The following is a 25,720-nucleotide window of genomic DNA, read 5'->3' on the forward strand; positions in this document are numbered from 1 at the left end:
ACGACTTAAAAAAATCTTACACGTAAATTTCAATTTTTTAATGGCCATCAATTGCTATATATTATGTGTTGGACATTGCGTCATAAATGTTGGCGTAATAAAGTAATTAAAGATTTTTTAAATACAAATGGAGGTCACGGGACACCTCATTTGAAAGGTCTGCTAATCGTCTTTGCAACGATGTATCATTCAAATATTTATTTCTACGGGGTTAACCAAACTTACAGTAAATACTCATTCACTAAACTAAATTATACTACGAACCTCCACTGCGAATAAAACAAAGATGTGTTTTTTGCTGGTTCTGAAAAAAGAAATACATTGATTGATATAAATGCTACATTCTAATTTGAAATTAATTATTGGAGTATCAGTCAAGTATTCAAAGTTATTTTCACAAAAATATTTAAATCAGTATTGTCATTGATTGGTCGTTATTGTCAATGATCTATACATTGGACAACTAATAGACGTACAATTTTTACTGTTTAAGTTTTTTACGACATATTTTTTAATTGCATATACTATTGCCGACAATAATAACAGGATGAAACAAGATTGGTTGTGGAAATAAACTGAGGACTTAGGCTGAAGTTCGTAATTTATTTTATGCTAAATAACCCAATCGCGATTTCTCAATTAACAATTAGCAAAATTGACAAAAGAATTGATAAAGGGGCCATATTGGAGATCTCCTCAGAAGCCGTATAAAATCCATACCCCAAGCCAAGAAAATCCCCATACCAGTTTGAGGCAGGTCGCACTAGATAATAATGTCCACCAATCATGGACGTATCCACCAATCAACTATTGTTAGAGTGCTAAAAAAAGAAGAAGTGGCATCCGTACAATGTACATCTGGTCCAGGAGCTTTTAAAAGATGACTTTGATAGAAAAATCGAATTCTGCGAAACCATTATTGAACGACGTAACAGGGATCAGAGTTTCATAGAAAAGGTACCTTTTTCAGATGAAGCCACTTTTATGCTTAACGGTCACGTAAACCGCCAGACATCGATACTGTGCAAGTGAAAGCCAGAACAATATCCTGAGAAGGAAATGTTTGGACCGGCATTATCTTCTTCTTCTTAAAGTGCCCTCTCCTCAATGGAGGTTGGCTACTACAATTTTAAAATCTTCTCTATCTTCAGCTGTTCTTATTAGCTGTTCAAAATTTAGCCATGTCCATTGTCGGATGTTTCTGAGCCACCATAGTCTTTTCCTTCCTAGGCCTCTCTTTCCCTCGATTTTTCCTTTCACTATACGTTGGGCATATTGGTACTTATTATTTCTCAGTATGTGGCCTAGGTATGATGTTTTTCTAACTTTTACTGTGTTAAAAAGTTCTCTTTCCTTGCCTATTCTATGCAGCACTTCTTCGTTTGAGGTATGCGATGTCCATGAAATTTTGAGCATTCTCCGGTAGATCCACATTTCAAAGGCCTCCAATTTATTTACGGTTGATATTACCGGCATTATAAACAATCATATTATAGGGCTATATTTTTTTGGGGAAAACTGAACTGCTCCTCGTTATCTGTCATTTTTTCAGGATTATCTAATGCTACAGCTGAATTAGCTATTTCCAAATAGAAATGATCTGTGGGAAACAAATGGGGGTCTCCTACGATACGGCATTGAGGTACAAGATAACTTAAAATAAATTTTCTCAGGTAGGTAGATAGGTAGAAGGGAATCTATCGAATGGCCACCGAGGTCTCCAGATTCGACTTGGTTAGACTTTTTTATGGGGATATTTGAAAAGAAAGTGTGTCAAAGTTGATCGCATAATGTAGAAGAGTTGAACGAGCGCATCGGAAAGGAAATTGAAAAATAACTCCTGAAGTCATCGAAAACGTTAGAAAAGAATTTACTGCCCGTTTTTCTAGTTGTATCATTGCTGAAGGTCGTCAATTTCAACATTTCTTATAATTTGATTGTATTTTACTAAACATTTATTATAAGTTAATTGTATTAATAAACCAAAAGTTTTGGTTAACCCTGTAGAAATAAATATTTAAATAATTGAATCGTTGCAAAGGCGATTAGGAGACATTTGATATAAGGTGTCCCGTGACCTCGGTTTGATTAACAAAAAATGTCAATTACGTCATTACTCCAAGAAGACGTAATGTTCAATACATATATAACATTTAATGCCATTCTATAACCAACATTGACGGTTTTAATATTTTGGAAAAGTCGTCTGTTTCTGAAATAATGAATTTATTTTATAGCCTCCTTAGATTTTGATAACAAAATTTGTTATCAAAAACCAAAGTGATTAGAAAATTAAAAAACTTTTAAAATAGATCATACTAGTACTGAAATGATAAAGCAAAACCAAATATATAAGATTGTCTGTGCGTATGAGCCAGTCGATTGTTCTTTGGAAACTGGCTACACCATTGGTAACACCAAACGGAATACGACAAAATTGGTACAGTCCCAGCGGCTTAAAAAGCTGTGTACATCTCTTCATGTGGAAGTATTGGAACCTGATGTTATGCACTTTGGAAATCTATTGCACTAAAGACAGTGAATTCTGATACATTGGACACCATTTTCTTCATATTTGGCAGTGAATAGGCATCAAGTTGAGTGAATCGATTAATTGTTTGAGAATCAATGACAATCCGCTTCTTGTGAGTTTCGTTTTTGGTGATAAGCACTTGCGCTCTCCTCTCTCTCCTCTCTCTCTCCAAGGGGACTGACTTTCTTCAATAATGCCATCATTTAAAAGCTTCTTCAACTCATTTTTAATAAAAATCTGATCTTCAACACTATGCCTGTGCGATTTTACTGCGATAGGTTTACAATTTGAAGTCAGATTACGAAATAAAGGAACTGCAGGTACTGAGGCTTCAACTACACTACATACCTTGAATACTTCTTTAGGTCCTCCAAATTCAAACTCTAGACTTAAGTGGTTAGATAGAACATCTTGACTAATTATAATATCAGCACAGAGATTTTTAACTATAAGTAAATTAATATTATCGTACGAGTGGTTACCAATTTTAATATTTTGATTAGTCACATCTTTAAATTCAGAGGTGTGTGATAATGACGTCATAGAGACAGTCTGAGTGCAAGGCTTCCTAGGGAGTTTGCACTGGTTAGCAAAGTCTTGATTAATAAAACTGATAAAAAATGAGTATCTATAAGGGCATCAGCACGAATGCCTTTTATAGATGCAGGTACTATAGCTTTCTTCAATGAAGCAGGAGTAGCAGCAATAATGTAGGCTGTGCAGTTATCATAGCCTTCAAATACGTTGGCAGATGCACTAGTGCTCTTGGAGCGGCAAACCTTTGCAAAGTGTCCCTTTTTATTACAGGATTTGCAGATGGATTCCCGAGCAGGACAGTTCTTCCTTTAATGTATTGAGAGTTGAGTTCTGCCATTTCCATTGAAATAGCTATATTGTAAGTTTCTTCTAAAGTTAGTGTTAAACTCGCTAACAATCTCGATCGTATCTTTGTGGATGTCATTCCAGCGATAAAAGCTCAACGAATCGTATCATTTTTATTAGTATCAGCATCTACAGCAGTAAAATTGCAGTTTTTTACTAACTGTTTTTAAGATTGCATGTAAGAATCGATAGACTCATCTGTCTGTTGTCGTCTAATGGTTAGTATATGACGAGCATGAATAGTATTGTTTGGTTTGATGTATATTTTGTCAAGAGTTTGAATGGATTCGTTGTAAGTTTATTGTATCAATTGCTTATATATGTATGTACTCGTGGCGAAATATGATTTATTAACAGTTGTACCTTAGTATCATTAATATTTAGGGGTGTTACAGTAGCACCATCAGCAGAAACAGCGGGAGTGACAATATGGACAGCTAAAAAGTTCATAAAAGTTCTCTTTCAATGGTCCCATTCCTTTGATGTTGATTTCACAAATGGATCCCTGTCGAACCTCTCGTGTCTTAGATACGTCTCCATTTATGTTGATTAAATTGAAAATTAAGGTAGGTAGGTGTATGATAAAAGCTAAGAACAAAAACGATGTGGGGAAAAGGAACAAAAACATTGACGATCATGGTAAAGCAGTAACTAAAACATGAATAAATTATCAGTTGAACCGATAAGAGGTTAAAGCAGAAATAAAAGCATTTATTTTTTCCAATATTTATGAAAAACAGCCAGAATATAGAGCAAATATTATCAATGATTGTAGCAGAAGAAATGCAGAAATAATTGATGGTAAAAACATCCCGTTTTTTTCAAAGTAACAAAAATTTAAAATAATCTAAACTTACCACTGTCATCTCTTCTTTCTATCGCCGGTAGATTACATCGGTTTTTGTTATTCATGGTGTAGATATCAAAATCTCTATCCGGCTCTAAATCCGTGTAATGGTCTAGCTCTTTATAGTTTAAGTTACTTAGATAACAATTATCTGTAGGTTCCGATACAGTTATAGTATAACTGAAAAAAAGCAGTAATTAATTTAACATTTTTTCAACATTAAATTTGGAGTATTACCGGTATGCGTATGATTCACATACAAAAGCTCTTTCCTTAAAACATAACAGCTCACATTCGTAAATGTTGGGAACTGCAAAATATTGCTTAACAATTCTTTTGTGTAGCTTAAATCCAGTTACACTCCTGAGAGAGCAGTCTACAAAAAAAAAATTAAATAAAATGTCAATCAGAATGAACATATGGTGATCTTTATCTTTTACCACTTCGTAACAGCTTAAGGGAAAGAGATTCAGTCCCCAACCCTTCTATATATTTTAGTATTTTTTTCGTTTTTCATTAGTGAAAATGGACTATAATTAAACGGATTATTCTCTGTTCTTTGTTGGCTTACCCAACGAATATGTATTTATTTTATATCTATTTATTTATGTTTTTTAGAAAAGTATATTTTTTGTATTTTCCTTGTTTTCTTTTGTTCTTCAAATTTCTATTATATGTAAAAGTATTTATATCAACAAAAGGATCATTAAGGATCCTTGCTTTGCTAACGGTTATGGATTTGATGTTTCTATCATCAACACTGTCAAAAAATCGTCAAGAGGTATTCTTAAAATGAAGAAAAAGTACACCAATGAAAATAGACCCATTCATACATATTATTAAGTGATAATATGTGAAACAGCAAATGCTGTGCCAGTTGTAACGCTGGCTAGCGCGTTAAATACTTCAATCCTTTTAATGCATTGGAGGAAAATTAAATATCGATCTTAACAAACATCCCACCTGCCTCACTACCCATACCTCAAATAAACTCTAATCGATTAAAGCGATAATCTTTAATGCCTTGAAGTGCCTAACGAATAAAAAGGTTGTTGACCACTTTATGACAAACTACGGTCAGATAAAAATTCGGAATGTAACGGTTCAGGTTAGAACGTTAAACACATTTGCGGAACTTTATCTGACGTTTCGATTTCTAGTTCGGAAATCGTGTTCAAAATACAAAACGTTATTTTAAAGTAAAATTGTGCCTTATTCCCAATAGAAAGAAGAAAATAATATAGCTTCAAAACAACAATATTAAAATTTTACAATTCAGAGCTCATATTTAAAACACACATAAAATTTTTGGGAATGTGGTTGGATCAAAACCTGTCTTGGAAAAACATAGATCAACTCGTCGCATCCTGCAATACGAGATTAAATTAAGAACATTATTTAACTGGGATTGGAGCTCTGATTTTGATACTCTAATTAGCCTATGTAGAGCAGTAATCAGATCTAAAATAGAATTATATTGAATTCTTTAGCATTCAACTGTGGCATTACTAAGCTTTGTCCTGTGAGTATTTCGAACAAAATCGGTAGAAAGTTTGTACAATGAAACTGACGAACCATGTTTTCTACACCGTCGCATTTACGCATGCAAATTCTATCGCATCTAATTCAAAGGAACCTTCTTTTGATAGTAAATTTGAAAAATGTAACAATGGTTATACGGAATTCACTTGAAAACAAATTCTAATGATGATTTTGGCCTGCTTTATATTAGTAATATTAACTAAAAATTTTTAGCTATTTACCTTCTTGAATATAATTATATATCGGTCGTCTATGTTCAACAGGGAGCAAAGCACTATCAGGAACTCTAAATATACCAGTATTATCAGCTGGTTTGGCTGCTGGCAAATAATTTCCAACAGCAGGTGGAATCAGCTCGGGTTCTGGAGGCAAATAACCACCATGAGGTAAACCATAAGTACCTCCATATTTATCGAGACCCCAATGGCTGAAATTATTTTGAAATTTATGATACAGACCCCAGTCCAAATCGTTAATTGAATCATCCGTTCTTGAAGGTGGAAGATAAAAGTTCTTCTTGGGCACTGGATAGTCGTAACCCTCACCGTATCGATGATGGTTGAAACCCCAGGGGAACTTTTTTTCATACTTGTAGTAAGTCAGTGTATCGTATACTTTTTGACGATAAGGAGGCGGTTTTGGTGGTAAAATATGTTCGTTAAAATACCTTCTATTATTGTTGTTTCTGTCATCCTGATTTGGACGTGGAAGGTAAGAGTGATCTAAAACGAAAAAAATTGAGTACACATGAGGGCTGAGAAGTTAATAGGTATAAGTGACATATTTAATCAATTCATGTTTTGATAGGGGAAAGCAAATAAATACAATGTCATATACTGAGTTCTCTCACCCTACTAAATATATATCACAGTAAAATATCCACAAATCCTTTAGAAATTACATACTATAAAACCAGGAGTTTTAGCTCAAGCCGATTATAGGGTAAAATTTCATATAACAAATTAAATAATGAAATGGGTAATAAAAAAAATGGTAGGTAGGGTAGACCGGGGACAATTGAAACATTTCTGCATTTTGATTTTTTTTCTCCGCATCTATTGCAAATTTATAAATTACGAAATTAGTTATAAAAAGCGTATCCTATTGTGTTTCCATATATATCATTATATTTTGTCTATATAATGTCATTAATAAGATATTAAATAAAAACTTGAACTTGTTGTCAAGTTGCTTCAATTGTCCCCGTGGCAGGGACGAATGAAACAGATACCTGGGACAATTGAAACAGCACTAAGACATAGAAAAATAGTGTTTATTCTAGTAAAAACATACAATATAAAATATTTTTTATTCTGAAAGGCAATTGTGGCATACGTATAGTTCTTCTTGGCGAGTACACTCTTCATGGGACCAATGACGACACTCATTGCACTGCACCCATTTCTCTCCAGGGCGACTACTACGATATGCTTCCAAGCAAACCAGACAATAACAATCATCCTCTTCGTCGCTATCACTCTGTTGCTGATTGTTCTGGCATTGTTTGGTTTTCTTGTATTTTCTAAAAGTTGTATTTGATTCGTCGTTTAACTCAGTCACTTTTTTCTTAACCTGTTTTTTCTTTTTTGCGTCATATTCCTCTTGGATAGCATTTTTCTCCGGCGTATCTGTATAAACTGCAGACTTCCTCAATTTTCGTTTGCCAATTGTTTTTCTAGGGAGCGCTTTCGGCAACGGTCTAACTGCTTCTGGTGAAAATACAACCTGCGATGCTTGAGCAATGCAAGTGCTTGGAGACGCTGGCGGTGTGTGATTTTGTGGTGATGTTGGCAAGATATCAGCTCTCTTAGTATGTAGAGGATCTTCACTAGGTGCTTCTTGAAGAACGTCAGTGGCATATGGTGTCGTGTTATTAAGAGCTGGTCTATCCGTGACATATGAAGGTGCAAAATCTAGTTCCGTAAATATGTCTCTGTTAAAGAGATATATGCCTGTGCAAGCAAATTCAACTATAATATTTGATTGCGTGAGGGCCAACGATAGAGATAATTTAGCTATGCTGGGTATGTCGTAAATTGTCATCGTTTTTCCTGGATTATTTCTCATCCAAGAATCGCAACTTGAATTGAAAGCCTTTTTGAAGGGACCGTAGATAGAACGATCCAGAGGTTGCAACTTATGCGAACAGTGCGGGGGAAATGACAAGACGACAATGCCATTTGTTTTACAGAAATCCAAGCAGCGTATACTTATGTGCGACTGGTGGTTATCAAGTAAAAGCAATACTTTATTTTCGGTTGAAGCGTTAGTATGCTTTTGAAAATGATTAAGGTATACCAAGAACTCTTCCTCTTGCATCCACCCGCTCCAATACACCCCACTGAACCGTCACGGACTAAGTGATCCTTGTATCTTTTTCGTGGAAAAATAAAAATGGGCGGTATACTGTTACCGATAGCATTGACGGCTAAAGCTATGGTCACCAATGTTCCCCTCTCTCCGGATGTAAGTGCTCCCACCTGTCTTGTCCCCTTTTCGGCAACAACTTTACTAGGTTTTTGAACCGTCGTTACCCCCGTTTCATCAATATTATATATATCTTTTGGTTCAAATTTGTACTTATCCATTACATTAGCCAGGTTATCATAAAAAAGTTTTACGTTCGTTACATTGAAACTGGTTGCTCTGGAAAGACTTGTGGCTTGAGCGCAGCGGATTGAAAGTTCTGGATTGCGTTTCATAAATCCAGAGAACCAATCTTCTCCTGCCATAGCATTTTGTCTCCAGGTATCAGGCATGTTCAATGAATATTTCACGGCCAATTGAAAGGCTAATTTCCGAATTTCTTTAGGCGGTAACCTGTAAAATATATGTGCCGCTTTGATTATGTATCCAGCAACGCTTTTCTCCTGGTCTATCTCAAATACTCGTCTCACGCAATGATAACCCTTTGTGACTGGAGTAACAAATCCTTGCTCAATTGCTTTTTTCTTTTTTTTGATAAATCTACTTAATGACACGTAGTGTAGATCAAATTTAGCTGCAGCTGATCTTATGGATGTGTTATTTTCAGTAACCTTTTTATAGGCTTCTTCATAAACCAAAACGGGTTTTAAACCCCTTTCCGTTTTTCTCACTCGTACTCGTGGCATCCTAAAACAAACCAAACAGTTAATAGGGCTCGTGCACAAACTACGTTGACAATTTTTCCAAATTTTTTCTACAATTTAATCTAAATTATCTCACATGAATTTGAGGGGGGTATTAATAACGCCCCTAAAGTGTTAACCATTGGATACTCTACTACAACGTACAATAATAAATAACATAAAAGACTACTCTGGGGACAAGTGAAACATGTTTCAATCGTCCCCTATACTATTTGTTTTAATCGTCCCCACGAGACATTTTTTCGTAAACACTTAAATATCTTTTCACTCTAGGACAATAGTAATAATTTAAACTGGCCTTCCTAAAGAAGAAATGCCAATTTAACTACAAAAATAGTCGAAGCTGCATACTTACGTTCCGATATGTTGCGTCACCTTTTGTTGTTCAGTGCAAAAGTTTACTTCGGTAGAGGTAAATCACGCTAACGAGAATGTACTAATGCAAACGACAATCAATGGCTGACTGATAGAGACACTGGGCTTCTAGAGGCGCTGCGTTTGCTACAAGCGCGCGCGGTTTTAATCACGGAATACTACCAATATGGCGGCTGTTTCAATTGTACTTTGTTTCAATTGTCCCCGGTCTACCCTACTGTAGATTTGCGCGAAGCTTCATACTATGTTTTCTGTATGTATAAAATTTAAATATGTTTAAAATTGAATAAAGTAATTTTATTATTTATTGATGAATTATATTTTAAACAAATTATATTATATTATAACAATTCAATAAATGAGTGGCTTCAGATCAAAGACGGACATGTGTCAAAAAAAAAAAAAAAAATTAGTTAGGACTGGTGTCTTATAGAATTGTTACTATTCTTCTCAACGGTGATAATAGTTTCCTTCCAACACGGACGCAAATGCGTTATTTTCAACTTCACAGTTGAAGGTCTGTTTCAAAAACGGACTCATGCTATGAAGGTTTATTTCAAAAACGGACATCTCCCCAACAGCCAATGAGAATGCTGTATTGTGATCACATGACTGAGAAATCAATAATGGCCGCCATTGCTTTCAACTTGTCTGATGTTAATCGTTTTATTTGTGTTTATCACTAGTTTAACTGTTTTTTTTGCATATTATTAGTTTACAAAGTAGTTTCATGGAGTCAAATATATCTGTCAATCCAGGGTCGACGCATAAGAGGAAGAGCGATCCCGAAAAATGGAAAAAAAAAACATCCAGAAACGACAAAGGTAAGTCTAATCATTGAACTCAATCATGTACTTAACATTTGATTGCTGTAACAAATTGTCAATAGGTGGGTGGAAGTTTGATATGTCAGAAGTTACTGTATATGTTCATCCGAGTTATGAATAGTTTTTAAGTGCTATGATAATGTCTGATTTTAAAATATGAAGCTTGAAAGTTGGCTGTAAAAACATGACCAGCTTAGTACCATTTGCTAAAGTTTTTCATAAAATTGAGAGATTCCTCATGGAAATTCTGACTATTGACTTGAATGAATAGACTATTCAATGAATTAACTAAAGTTTAATTAATTCCTCCTTTTGTATGTTCATGCAGGTACTCAGCCAAAGGTCTTCCTTTATACCCCACCTGTGATCACCGAGTTGGATACCAGTGCCAACTTTTAACAATGCATGATGTCATGGAGTTCCACAAAGCCTTTTACTTCATCCCAGAAAAAAGCAAACAAGATGCGTTCATTTTGAAATACTGTCGGGCTGGTCCACCCAACCCCAAAAGAAAGAAGCTTGTATTATTTCTTGGATGGTGAGTGGCTGGTTTAGACAATTTTACAATACCACAAAGAAAAGCATTTTGTGCTGAAACATTAGCTATGTTCCAGAAATTTGTAAACATAGCTTTCCTTTCTCCTTGAGAAATTTTTTGACTGCATTTTCCCTGGCATGTACACTCCCTGTTATGAAACTCTTTCGCCTTTATCAACTTTTTCGATGTAGCAACATATTGTTCTCCACAGTTTCTTTTTTGTTTTCGAACATTCTTGATATGTTTACTTGGCTCTCTATTTCGCTTTCTGCGGACATGCTTGGTAGTTGATCCCAATACCAACTTCGGACGTTTGTCAGCTGAAACAAACGTGCAAATAAAATATTGCTATTCACGCTTTTGACGTTGTGAAAGGGAATAAAAAAATTTAAACTTACCGCTATCAGAACTAGATTTTGTTGAATCGTCGTCATTTTCTGGCTCGTACTCGCTATCAATAGCACTAAATGGCTGTTTTACTGATTCACTAGAACTCATTTTACCACAAGCAGACGTGACACTTATAACAAACTCGTGACAGATTTTTTGACAGAATGGTCTTAACACGGCAAACTTCATAGCATTTGACATATATCACAGTAGCGTCGTCTGTGAGTGAACGGATGCACTAATATTTTTCAAATTTTGTAGTAAAATAGAACACTGTTAGACAGAATTATATATCGAGAAAGCGCGTAACGGGAAATTCTTGACTTAGACCAGTCTGGTTTTCAACGGCTCATATATAATGTTGAGGCTCCTATTAATAATTGGAAAAGTTGTAGAAATTTTAGGTAGGTAATTTTGGGGTAGGTTTAGAGGGAAGCCGGAGGTAGGAGTGACAAACTTTTTTGCATCTTTTTCGGGTTCCAAAATTTACAATTGACATTCTCAGTTAAATTCAGTTTTTGGAGATAAAATTTCTGACGACTGGATTAATATGGCCATTATGTAAAACATTATTTTGGCCTAAATACTATGAAGTATATTTGAAATGAAGTGGGAAAATATCTTAATGGAAAAGCATAAAAATGGCCCAGAAACAAACGAGAAATTTCAATGGATTCTTCAGGAAGAATAGCAAGATCTCTGGAAAGGTGAAATAGCCAACCTAATTCCAAGTACATGTCACATATCATTTAATTTAGTTTATATTTTTTTATTTTTCAAATGTTTTAGAATAAACTGATGGTTTTTGTTAGTACATATGCTAATGTTTTAATTTTAATAATATTTTTTAAACTTCTGTTCTATCATAAACTTGATCTTTAAACTTCTTTTGTTACATCTAATCACTAAAAATACCAGTTTTACATAGTTTAATGTTATTTTATTGATAATAAATTAAGTAATGAAAGAAATTAATAACAAACCAATATAAATATGTCACTTCTACCCGTAAACTTCTCAGCCCCCTCATTTTATATCTTTTTATATAATATCTAATATTACCTATAAATATAAAACTAAATAGACTGTATTTGTTTCTTTATTACCTGGTATTTGTGAAGATATGGGTATGATTTTTTATTTGGTATATTCATATACAAAATTTATTAACTAGTATAATACTAAAACGCAGACTCCTAGATCCATCAAATCAAAAACATACAATTTCAAATAATCTGTACATCCCACCCAACAGTGGGATGTACATATCAGTGTACTGATTGTGACAGGAAATGGGTAGTCTTGACGAGGCGAAGATCTAATTGTCCTAGGGGGTTACACATGAATAGAAAATAAAAAATGTTTAAAAAACTCACTTGTATTTTGTCGCTGCCATATCAATTATCTGAAGTACACAACGACTTTTTGTCACATGTTTAATAGTGTCTGCTACAGTTGCAGGCAAAACGTTACGAAGAAATAACTATAAACCACGGTATGTAAATCCCAAAATTTCCCAAACAATGCATCATTATTTGGAAAGGTTGATAAGCGCCATCTATTCCATATGTCTCGCGATGAGATATCAGATAAATATTATGCGCTGCTAAGCAAAATATATGTATGGGATGATTTTTATAGGAAGTAGGATTAATCGAGAAATAATTATTTGTAAATTATTTAATTCAAAAATTCGTTTTACACTTCACATTGCAACTGAATAAGTTCGTTAAGATACTATATTTCTACTACAAAATACTTATTGAATGCCACAATAATGTCTCTTATGTTGGAACTTTGAGACATAAAACATCCCAAATTATACTATCAGAGAGATATTTACCTCCTCTTCGCCTATTGTCTGGTCCGTAGTCATATCTTCTATCGATTTCAGGACGCATTGGTTTTCGATAATATTCGTCGTTCCTCCATCGATCTGCTCCTCTGTAATCGACAGAGCCGTGGTAACTAACAACGGGTCTGGGAGCTATTAAACAAAAAACATATATTAAAATTGTAAAATATATAGTTGGGTGAGGGAAACAGACGAGAGGGAGGAGGAACCACTAACGATTCTTGAAGTTAAAGATGAAATTAAAAAACTAGCCAGAAACAAATCACCCGGAATAGATAATCTCCCAGCTGAATTATATAAAGAAGGTGAACACGATACCATAATGGCATTATAGCAGCTTATAAAAGAAATATGGACACATAAATCGCTCTCCAATGATTGGAATATTGGGATACTTTGCACCATACACAAAAAAGGAGATATCTTTGAATGGTCTAGCCACAGAGGAATTACGCTTCAAAATGCAGCTTATAAAATATTTTCCACAGTACACTATAGCACCATATGCAGAATGCAATGAAAGAGCTAGAAATACCAAATCAGGTGGTAAATTTAACAAAACTAACTCTTGAAAAAGTTAAATGTAGACTACGAATTCAGGGGGAACTGTCTGAACCTTTTAAATCAAATAACGGGATGAGCTAGGGAGACTGTATACTGTTCAATCTGGCTTTGGAAGAAATTTTATGTATGTCACAAATCACAACCATTGGTTTAATATATAATAAATCAGTTCAAATCCTTGTTCATGCTGATGATATCAATATTATTGGGAAAACGGAAAACGCTGTACGAAAGACGTATGTAGCATTAAAAGAATCAGCTACAAAAATGGGTTTATTAATAAACACCAACAAAACGAAGTATATGAAAATAAGCACGCAACCAAAAATCCTATGACCACTTGTTATAGAAAACGAAGTCATCAAAGCAGTGAACGAATTTGTATACCTGAGAGCGCTACTTAATACTGAAAATAATACTACCGCAGAGATAAACTGCAGAATTTGTACAGCCAACAGATGCTATTTTGTGCTTAATCTCCTCATTAAATGCACAATTATATCGAGAACTACAAAAATAAAATTCTACAAAACAATAATACGCCCAGTCCTAACTATGTCCTAATATGGGTCAGAGACCTGGACAAAAAGTAATGAAAACATGTTAGGATGTTTTGAAAGAAAAGTACTAAGGCGAATCTATGGAGCAGTGAATAACAATGGAGTGTGAAGACGATACAACTTCGAACTTTATAGAATATACCAGGAACCAGATATCGTAAAACATATTAAGATTTATACTGAGGTGTATAAAGCATGTAAATCGGATGGAACAAAATGACCCAGCTAGAAAAACGCTCCGTGATAGACCTATTGATCAGAGAAGAAGGGAAAGAGCCAGAACAAAGTTGATTGATAACATCAATGAAGACATGAGAAATATGGGAATACGTGTTTGGCGGAGGAAGCCGATGAATAGGGATGACTGGAGAGAAATTCTTGAGGAGACTAGGACCCACGCTGGGTTGTAAAGCCAGCATGATGATGATGAAATATATAAAAGATATTTAGGATCTGTTTAGTATTTAGTACAGGCCTACTTTCAATACGCTCAAGATCCCATAAAATATTTTTACGCCGGAAACAAATCAGCCTCTTTACTTTAACGCTTTCTCTCTAATTTCGCTTCGATATTGCCATCAATATATGTTAAAGGATAATCGATAGTTGACTGGCTTCAATCTGTGTTCGATTATCTGCATCCCAACGAATACTAGGAAATTTATTGAAAAGTGAGTCTCATCACGCACAACCAACCTAGTAACGCCAATGGTAACACCAAATCAAGTAGCGTCCTACATAATGTCTACCTCAAGAGCATCCCAAAACCGCTTACACACAAAAATATTTAAAAAATGCCTCAAAACTTTAAATTCCATTGGTCTACTTGAAACAGAGTATTCCGGCCCTTTCACCTGTGAAGCTCTTAATAAAATGGAAACAGGAAAAGCCCCTGGCTTTGATAGCATTCATGCTGAGTTTCTACAACACAGTAGCAAATTTACTGAAGTTGCAAACTTCTTCTCAAACATTTTTCAGACGGAAAATGTTCCCCATCAACTAAAAAGAGCAAAAATCATCGCCATTGTAAAACCACGGAAAGCTACCGATTTATCAAAAAAAATTTGCTGCACAGACCAAGTCCTAGCACTGACTAACTATGTAGAAACCGGCTTTCAACAACAACTAAAAAGCAGCAGTGTAAAATACTGTGTGGAGACAGGAGGTAATATATAAATTAATGCGATCGATTCCATGGAGAAATATCACTGATGGCATTATTGCTATGCTATTCAAGACTAGTACCTGAATAAAACTGAACGATGGTCTTCCACAAGGATAGGTGCTGGACCCCCTACTCTTTAGCCTTTATATAGCAGACTTGCTCGAAACCACATCAAAGAAGTTCGGAGATGAAGAAGACTGGGCGCTTGTTACGAGCAAACTGATAGCAAGTCATGAGTGGGTTCGGGATCCATTTAATAATATTTCTGAATAGCTCTTATTTGTCGAGGAAGAAATCTTCATAGACTGCACGACAAGTTGCCAAACCAAAAGACTTTTTTCGAAAAACTTTGTTCTTTAAGATAGGCCCAAGGAAATCACTAATCATTATATAAAATTTGTTTTTAATTTATTCAATTTTGATTAAGAATCTTTTGATTTAGTAAGATGTTTTAATTTAATTGTTTAAGTTAATTATTAATTATTATGTGGGAGTATGTGTGCTTTCATTTCAGTCAGCTAATCATTTTTTTTAAATAATATTTTCTTTTGGATATGCTCTATACCTATAATTATTACTTAACTCACCATAATCATATCTTCTATCAGACCACCTGTTTCTAGATCCATAGTCATATCCATCTCTTACATCATGTCTGTAGCCTTCATAGTTATTGTAGTTATTGAAGGGCCGGCTTGGTTGCCTCGGTCTGCAATTCACAGCAGCAGCGTTCCTGTCTCTTTCATAGTAATCATAGTCCGGATCTGGATAACTGTCTCTATATACGTCTAGTCGGGAAAGAGGTACGCTGAGAAGTTCACAGTCGCCTTTTGCTCTACCCGAAGGGTCTAACCTAAAATATAATTATATTTTATATAACAATTTCTTAATATACCAAAAAGCTGACCCAAGAAAGTGCTGAGGTATAAAGAAGATGAATCCCTAAGCATATTAAACCAACAGAAGCTTTAACACCAATACTGAAGCAAGAGTATATAAAGAGCAAACATACATATGAACAAAAAATGGGCCGTCGAATTTAAGGGAAAGAGCTTAATCGAAACGACCTTCAAGTTCTGTAGTTTTGTTATGTAGAAATGAGGGAACTAATAATTGAATTCTTCTCCTTCTTCTTGATGTGCCTATCCATTACGAATGTTGGCGATTATCATGGCAATCTTTATCTTATCTGCAGCAGCGCGGAAAAGATGCACAGATGTTGTATTGAACCAGATTCTGAGGTTCTTTAACCAAGATGTTCTTTTTCTTCCTGGACCTCGTTTTCCAAATATTTTTCCTTGGAGGATGGCTTGAAGGAGAGCATATCTGGATTCATTTCGCATAATATGTCCAAAGAATTGTAACTTTCGAGATTGGATGGTGGTCAGTACCTCTCGGTTCTTATTTATTCTTCTGAGGACCTCCTCATTTGTGACTCGGTCAGTCCAAGGGATCTTAAGTATTCTCCGATATAGCCACATGTCAAATGCTTCCAGTTTTCTGCACATATCTTCGTTCAAGGGCCACGATTCATCACCATAAAAAAGGACAGAGAAGACGTAGCATCGCAGCATTCTTACTTTTGTATCAAGAGAGAGGTTGTGACTCTTCAAGAAAGCCCCCATCCGATTTTCCGATGCGTGCTCTACTCTCCTGTTTGTTGGTCCATTTTTCATTTATTATGGTACAGGGGATTGGTTGACGTAGAGTTGACCTTCTGTTATCCTTTCTTGCTAATTATCATAAGCTTTGTCTTCTTAACGTTTATATTGAGTCCATATTGTTGACTGTAATACGTGATTTTGTTCATAAGAACTTGTAGGTCTTCTAAGTTGTCCGTAAATACTATGGTGTCATCTGCATATCTGATATAATACCTTTCTCAGTTTCGTGATAAGCTTCGATAAATATTTTTTCAGAGTACAGCCTTGCCTCACTCCACAATGATTTTCACATATTCGGTGTGTTCACCTTCAACTCTGAGATTTGCTGTTTGATTCCAGTAAAGATTTCTAATTATTTTCAGATATTGGTTGTTAATTCCTGCTTCTTTTAGTATTTGGATCATCTTGGTGTTCTGTACTCGATCAAACGCTTTCTCGTAATCAACCAGACATGCGTATACGTCGCAGTTGACGTCTCTGCATCTCTGGAATAAGACTTGTACTGAGAACAAAGCCTCTCAAGTACCAACAGCATTTGTGAACCCGAACTGGTTGGGGGAAATTTGACTTTCACACATCTTGTAGATTCTCTTATGAATTATCTTGAGGAAAAATTTTAGGAGATGACTCAAGAATTGAATTGGTATAACTAGAACAAGATAATAGCGAAATTCGAAAGGAAAATGAACAGATTAAAAAGGAACTGGAAGAAGAACTTGAGTGATCGGATGGAACAAGAAAAGAAAATAATGTAATAGTACAGAGAATGATAATCTGGGAGATAGATGATTACTATAAGAATCAATAAAGAATTTTATGAAAAGAGAACTAAATATTAATATATAGATAAAAGAAGCAGTGAAATTAGAGATAAAAGTCAAAAGACTATAAGACAAAAAGTTAAAATAGAAACTAACGACAAATTTGGTGATGAAAACTTCACACTAAAGGTCGCGGCATATTATCATGCACGTATAGTTTCCTGCACGTAGCGTTTCCACTCCAACAATTGGGCTGCGCGTTCACATTTTCATACATAGAACGTTTCAGTTTGGTTCGGTGAAGATATGATCTCGCTTTTCTCGACAAAAATTATGTGCAATTGCTCTTCTACTTAACGATGAAGAATGAAAAACTGTGTTAAAAAGAAGGTTTGAAGTACATCCAATGCTAAGAGAAAGGAAGAAGGAATGTGAATACTTGACTTTATACAGAGAATTAATTGATGACGATGAAAAATATTATGGATATTTTAGAATCAATAGGATTCAGTTTAAATATGTTTTAAATTTAATCTCACCTTCAGTTAAAAAACAAAATACTACATTTAACGAAGCCATACATATCAAACCAAAAAGTATTTTTAAAAAGAAGAGGTATCACTTCCGTACAAAAGTCCTAATTGTTTATCACTTCCGTCATTAGTTGTCACAAAGCAATAAAAATACATGCATAAATGACAAAATAGCCTCGAAAATTATTTATTTAAATACTCTGTATCAAAATCAAACAAATACCTAAATAAACAACGGGGCGAAAACGACGGACATCTAATTCACATTATCCTTACCAACCGGTCATGACTCGTTACGTAGCCGTCGGCATCAGTAAAATATTGTTTTCAAATATACTGAACGGAAACGTTAAGTGTCTGAAACGCTATGTTCTGGACAGTGTGCGTTGTTCATATTTAAAACCATTTAAATGATATTTTTCGGAAACTAAACGCTATGTGCTGGAAACGCAACGTGCACGATATACACATAGCGTTTAGTTTCCGAAAAATATAATTTAGATGGTTTTAAATATGAACAACGCACACTGTCCAGAACATAGCGTTTCAGACACTTAACGTTTCCGTTCAGTATATTTGAAAACAATATTTTACTGATGCCGACGGCTACGTAACGAGTCATGACCGGTTGGTAAGGATAATGTGAATTAGATGTCCGTCGTTTTCGCCCCGTTGTTTATTTAGGTATTTGTTTGATTTTGATACAGAGTATTTAAATAAATAATTTTCGAGGCTATTTTGTCATTTATGCATGTGTTTTTATTGCTTTGTGACAACTAATCACGGAAGTGATAAACAATTAGGACTTTTGTACGGAAGTGATACCTCTTCTTTTTAAAAATACTTTTTGGTTTGATATGTATGGCTTCGTTAAATGTAGTATTTTGTTTTTTAACTGAAGGTGAGATTAAATTTAAAACATATTTAAACTGAATCCTGTTGATTCTAAAATATCCATAATATTTTCCATCGTCATCAATTAATTCTCTGTATAAAGTCCAGTATTAACATTCCTTCTTCCTTTCTCTTAGCATTGGATGTACTTCAAACCTTCTTTTTAACACAGTGTTTCCTTCTTCATCGTTAAAAAGAAGAGCAATTGCACATAATTTTTGTCGAGAAAAGCGAGATCATATCTTCACCGAACCAAACTGAAACGTTCTATGTATGAAAATGTGAACGCGTAGCCCAATTGCTGGAGTGGAAACGCTACGTGCCGGAAACTATACGTGCACGATAATATGCCGCGACCTTAAAGCACACCGGACCTGCTGTAATGTCGATGGCCAATGCTAGTTCAGACAGCTACGGATCCCAGTTCTTTATCACTAGCGTCAAGACTTCCTGGCTAGACAACAGGTACATCGTATTTGGTTGCGTAGTTAAAGAAATGGAAGTCGTCGGAACGGAAAATTACGGAATGATATTTAAAATTGTATTTTACCGGTGACCCGATGATGATCAGAAAACTGTAGTGTTCGAAATCGGTCGTCGCTTACTAAATAAATAGATTGTAAGTCTGTTATGTATTTCTACTACCTAGTTTGAAATGAACTCACACGAGCGACCAATTCATTATCTGTAATTATTAATTGACATAATAACCAATTAAAAGTTTGATAAAAGTTTTTACTGAATTATATTTTCGGCCAAAATATATTTAAAGACGAGGATAATATGAATATACGGCTATTTGGCGATTCCCACTTAAACACAAATCGTCAGACCTTAAAAGCAATGTAAACAAGTACCACCTACCTTGACTTTACCTCTATTTGCCACTTATCTTTTATTCATTATTGCCAACAAAAAGCGTAGTACAAATTATCAAAAATTGGTGAGAACAATCTCACAGACTGTGACTACTCTTTAAATGAAACTAAGGATCACCTTGAAGAAGTTAATTGCAATGTTGTAGTGGCATGAAACGTATCTTCAGAGAACATCACTATAATTATTCTTCGAGAAATACTTGTTATTAACACTCAGTTTATCAAATCTCCCGGAATTTTGTTTCATAATTATGATGATTATACTACGTCTGGCTCATCGATACAAAAATATGGTGTCGGTTTTTTAAAAAAAGTACCGAATTACCACAGTTCTCAGGAGGTAACGATATTTTTTTTTATTTACCGTAAAGGTACCTGCAGCATTAATATAATATGATATAATCTAATAACAAATAATAAAATATCGATATCGAGGTTCGAAATCCATTCTAACGATATCGGGGATGCCTCCAGGACGTCGGACCAATTCTCTGTATATGCTCGTAAGGGACATTCATCATAGATCCTACTGGATTGTCTGTCTAAAGGCATCGCCGGCATATTCAGGTGATTTCGCTATGCCCCATTTATGGAGATAATCTGCACCCCTGCCATGGTCACTGCGCGCTCGGCAATGCGGACCATTGTTTGCGTAGACATTGTAGCCTTCAAACCAGGTCTGTAGTTGGTCATTTACCTGTTGGTTTCAATCGAGACTCCACTGTTTTATAGAGTCTTTCTTAGTTATTATTTTTGAGTTATCTAGCTGTGCGTATGGGAGGCTTTCTTAATTTTAGTCTAGTACACAGGAAGAAAGAATGGAATAACCACATAAGCCGAGTGGAGGAGACCCGTGTCGTCAAAATAGCAAGAATTGCTTATAAAGAGGAAGAACAAGAAGAAGAAGTCTAGTACACCGCAGCTGTGAGAATTCTTGGATTCGTAATTCTAATTTGGCTTCAAACTTTCTAAATTAACTCAGTAGAGCCTTATTTACAAAGTACATCACATGGCATCGGTAGTCAGTATGTGGTTGTCGACTTAATAGTACCAGAAATCATTCTCATCGTAGTTTTCAATTATCTATCAATAAGTTTGGTGTGACAGCTGTCCAAACTTATTCGGGGTATTCAGCCACAGAGAATGCTAAGGCATAAAGTGCATAATGTAGTTGCAGTGGCGCCCCAGGTAATACCGCTGAGTTTTTGGATGATATTATTGCGAGTTCTAATTTTGGCAGCGGTATTTTTTAGATGTGTTTGGTCCGAGAGACTACGATCAAGTGTTATGACCAAGTATTGATACTGTAAACCATAAAATATTGTTAGATAAACTAAAAAATTACGGCATCAGAGGTATGGCATTAAAATTGTTAAAGAGCTACTTAAGTGACAGATAGCAAATGTAAATGGTGAAATCAGCGGGACTAAAACTGTGACTGACGGAGTTCCATAAGCAACGGTGTTGGAGCCGTTTTTATTTACTATTTATATAAACACCTTACTTAAATCACAGACCTCAGGCCAGATCATAAGTTTCGCTGACGATACAGTTTTTTTTTATAGCAATAACAATTGGGAACATTTAAAGGCAAATGTCGAAATGTACTTGGTAAAAATAAAAAAATAGTTTCAGTTTAACCAGTTAACATTACATATTAAAAAAACTACAGAAGCAGAAAACATTAAGTACCTTGGTATTGTAATATAGAAACACCTACAATGGGATCACCATATCAAATATGTAGTCCAAAAAATAAGAGGTTTGCTCTCAAAATTCACATATCTTCGCGACTTCTTAAAAATGCTCATGCTACAATGCTCACCTTAAAAATCTTAATGTTATACAAAATTGGATAATTAGAATAATACATAGAATATTATTTCATGTATTTAAACCAGTTGTACTCCTACAAATCGTTATTATATTTACACAATGAGAAATCATTTCTGAATTGTACCCAACATCAAACTAGAAATAGAAATTTAACGATATTACTACCAAAATAAAAAGAAAAACCATTGGCCAATGTTGCATTGATTTTTTGGTACCAAAAATTTTCAATTGCCTACCATCTATCATCAATAATTGTAATTGTAATTTGTCCCATAAAGATATGTTTAAAAAAAATGGTACCCTCACGTACAAGTTGTAGTCCATGTGACACACAACTTCTGTGAGAAACTGGGTTTATTTATTGTACAAAATATGTAAATTTCTATTGTAACACAATATTTTTGTTATAAATAAACTCTATTATTATCCAGATTTAGCCATACGGCTCACACTCCCTCTAAGGGGAAAATTCACTCATCCCAGATACCTACGGTATCAAAAGGATTGAGCTCTGGTGGGACTCTTTCCTTGTTATCGGGCCCTCCGTGACTTGATATGCTGGAGTATCTCCCAAAAATGTTCGTACACATCTGGACGTCGCGAGAAGTACAGGTTTCTGCATGGCCTTATAGAAGTGTTCATTTAGACCCAGCTGTTTTATGTTCCCTAGGAGGTTTTTGGGAATAACGCCAGTAGTAGATAGAACAATAGGTACTGTCTGAGTACTTTCCATTCTCCATTATCTCCTGATTTGTATTTCTAGATCTCTGTAATTGGCAATCTTTTCGTTGTATTTGTAAATAAGTGTTGTTTGTCTAGTAAGTTTATTAACTACCATGAGATCCGGTCTATGATATGCCACTGGTTGATATCTGTGAGCACAATACCGTTCCAGTATAGCTTGTAGTTGTTATTTTCAAGCATGCTGTCAGGGACGTATTGATAATAAGGAAGATGGTTGGTTTGGAGAAGTCCCAGTTTGTCAGCTAGTTCTTGGTGGATAAACTTTCCTACTGAGTCCTGGCGTTCTTTATAGTCAGTACCGACAAACGCCTGGTAGCTCCTGGTAAGATATTGAATGGTTCTTGGGCTTGGCATCCGTATCGGCATTTGTCATTTTGGATTTGAGGATCTTTAACAATATATTTCAGGTAATTTTTAGTTGGAATAACCTGATCCTGAATGGCAAATCCTTAATTCATCTTTCCTGTTGTCTTTCCCGTTGTCAACCAATAGTTCAACGCTATATTGTCGATATATTCTTGGCTGATCTCATTGAGATGTCGTCCATGCAGAGGTTTACTCATCCAGGTGCGCATTTTCCTTTGCTTAGTCAGGTACTTTATGCGCATTTTATTATTATTATTATTATTTTGGATACTTGTTATATCTAAGGTTGCCATTTTCGAGTTGTATGTTTATGTTTGCATTTGTCATTTCGTTATTAAGATAGAAAGTCGCCGATTCAGTTTTTTTGGGATTCGGCTTAAGTCTCCATTTCTTGAAATAATTTAGTATTAAAGGTCATTATTAAAGACTTCTTCTGTATTAGGGAGATGCTTGTATCTGGTGACCAGTTTTATGTCATCCACACAGCAAAATTTTTTTGAGTTTGTGTCTCTGAGGTCAGATATACATATAAAGCTTGAACAAGAGAGAAGCAAGTACCGAGCTTTGTGAAAGCCCATGATTGATGAGCCTTGGTTTACTTATCTCTTCGTTGGGAGTTATTTGGAGATTTCTATTTTTCAGTATATTTTGTATTAAGCGTACCATTGTCTGGCAGTAAATGACTGTAAGCAGCTTGTAGAGTACTCCCTATTTCCAGGCAGTGTCATAGGTTATTGCCAGTACTTGGTCGTACCAGCTACGTCGAGATCTTAAGCCTGTTCGTTCAATTGGTAAATGTTTAGGAATAATACCACTAATTATGTTATGAACAAGTCTTTGAACTACCTAGGGAGGTGGTTGGCTATCAGGATGTTCGAGAAGAATTTTGACAACCATCTAAAAACGTTTTTATCAGCAAGGATGTGAAATTCTGGGTGTGTTGTCAAAATTTTGAGCGTTGCCGGTTTGATGTCCTTTAGAGCAGTGACAACCGCATCCTTAGTAAATGATCTGGATGATTCTGACAAAGCTGGAGTATTCTCTTTAAGCATTTTTTTACATTTAATTTCCAAGGTATGTGGTAAAACAACCTATTAACGGCCTATACAAATTCGTGATTTAAATCCGGCTTATTAAAAAAATTGAAATTCTTTTGTAAATACGCTAAAGTTGGTTGAACTTAATACTTCGGCGCATGTGTATCCTACGAGAAATTTATTAGGCCATTTTTTTATGTATAAATGGTGTGATATGTTCTAGCTTTCGTTTTAATCAATTCGATTTAATCAAGCGACGCAATCAGTTGAAGAGCGGTCGTCGATCAGTAGTGTTTCAGGTAAGCGTTGTGAAATTCATTAGTTACAATATTTTCTTGCAAATTATTACAGAAAATATTTTTTCACCTAAATGCAATATTTTGTTTATTAGAAATGGTTAATAGTTGTATTTTTTATAAAACATTTTAGTTTTTGGGCCAAAACAAAGTAGAATTTACAAAAATAGATTAGGCCTGTATTAGGACACAATTTTAGTAGCTAATCTAAAGCGTTTTTTTTTCAATTTAACTTTTTGTTCTTTAATATCAAAAACCATTAAAAAAAGGAATATATTCTTTTAAAAAAATATTACCAAAACCGTACTATTAAATTCCGTCCCATACTTTTTTTTTCTGTAAAAGCAAAAAAGGAAGTTTACAACTATGAAAATCAGGTAGTTATTTCTAATGGAAGAAAATTGAAAAAAATCTCGAATTTGTTCCCAAAAAAAAAATATTTTTTTTTGTAAATTACTTGAGTTAAAATATATAGTCTGACAATTTATTAATTACAAAAAACCATTAAAATAATTTTATTTTATTCGATGCGGTATTAGATTTTATTATATTTCGCATGTGCTCTAATTTCGGCCTAACCCAAATTTAGCCTGACATGTTATCTTCAAAAAAGACTCAATTATTCACACTTAATTTTTTTTCAGACGAGTAGAAGTTGAAAAAAAAAATAAAAAGGAAGCAAGGAAAAAACAAACGCTTAAAGAAAAAGAAAAAAAGCACCTAACATAACAAAGAAAAATTCCGAATCTGATTGCAAGACAACAGAAAAAATTAAAATTTCGACTTAATCCTAAACATTGAGAATGAAGAAAAACAAAGCGGAGAGATAGATGGAGCAAATGAAAAATAAAATGAAATTTTAAACAAACATGTTGGTTCTGGCAGAAAAACAGGTGAAAGAACTAGAAAGCCGAAAACTAAAAATTCCGAATCTGATTGCAAGACAACAGAAAAAATTAAAATTTCAAATTAATCCTAAACATTGAGAATGAAGAAAAACAAAGCGGAGAGATAGATGGAGCAAATGAAAAATAAAATGAAATTTTAAACAAACATGTTGGTTCTGGCAGAAAAACAGGTGAAAGAACTAGAAAGCCGAAAACTAAAAATTTTAGGGATTTAGAGGTGGGCGACTACGAGCTAGGTCACTACGTCATTATAGTTTACGAGGAGAAACATTTTCCAGGAGTAGTAGAAGAAATAACAGAAGATAAATTTAAAATCAAAGCTATGAAAAAAAAAAGGATATCATTGGAGATGGCCAGAGATAGATTATATTATTTGGTATGATCCAGAGGAAATTGTTTGTTTAATTGCAGTACCGCCTCAGTACTTTAATAAAATGGGTCTTTTTCTGTACCTGAGATAAATAATTTGTAGGTCTTTCATAGCTCTATGCTCTTATGCAATAAATGAAAAAAATACTGTTGCTAAGTAACTTATGAAAGTATTTTTTGTTGTTTTTTTAGGTTCAAAATGTATTACGTATGTACATCTTTTTA

The 25,720-nt window shown here is 34.6% G+C and overlaps 1 protein-coding gene across 1 annotated transcript in view; it reads right to left on the reverse strand.

The window, feature by feature from the left end:
- LOC140434458 (uncharacterized) overlaps positions 1-25,720 on the reverse strand; it is a 106,920-nt gene that overhangs the window by 15,010 nt on the left and 66,190 nt on the right. The window contains exons 6-10 of the mRNA XM_072522726.1: positions 15,797-16,062; positions 12,909-13,052; positions 6,026-6,526; positions 4,500-4,638; positions 4,273-4,442 (exon numbers count right to left, since the gene is read on the reverse strand). Coding sequence (XP_072378827.1) covers positions 4,273-4,442; positions 4,500-4,638; positions 6,026-6,526; positions 12,909-13,052; positions 15,797-16,062 — 1,220 coding nt within the window. The remainder of the gene's footprint in view (positions 1-4,272; positions 4,443-4,499; positions 4,639-6,025; positions 6,527-12,908; positions 13,053-15,796; positions 16,063-25,720) is intronic.

This window comes from Diabrotica undecimpunctata, chromosome 2 (assembly GCF_040954645.1).
Source record: "Diabrotica undecimpunctata isolate CICGRU chromosome 2, icDiaUnde3, whole genome shotgun sequence".
Taxonomy (NCBI): domain Eukaryota; kingdom Metazoa; phylum Arthropoda; class Insecta; order Coleoptera; family Chrysomelidae; genus Diabrotica; species Diabrotica undecimpunctata.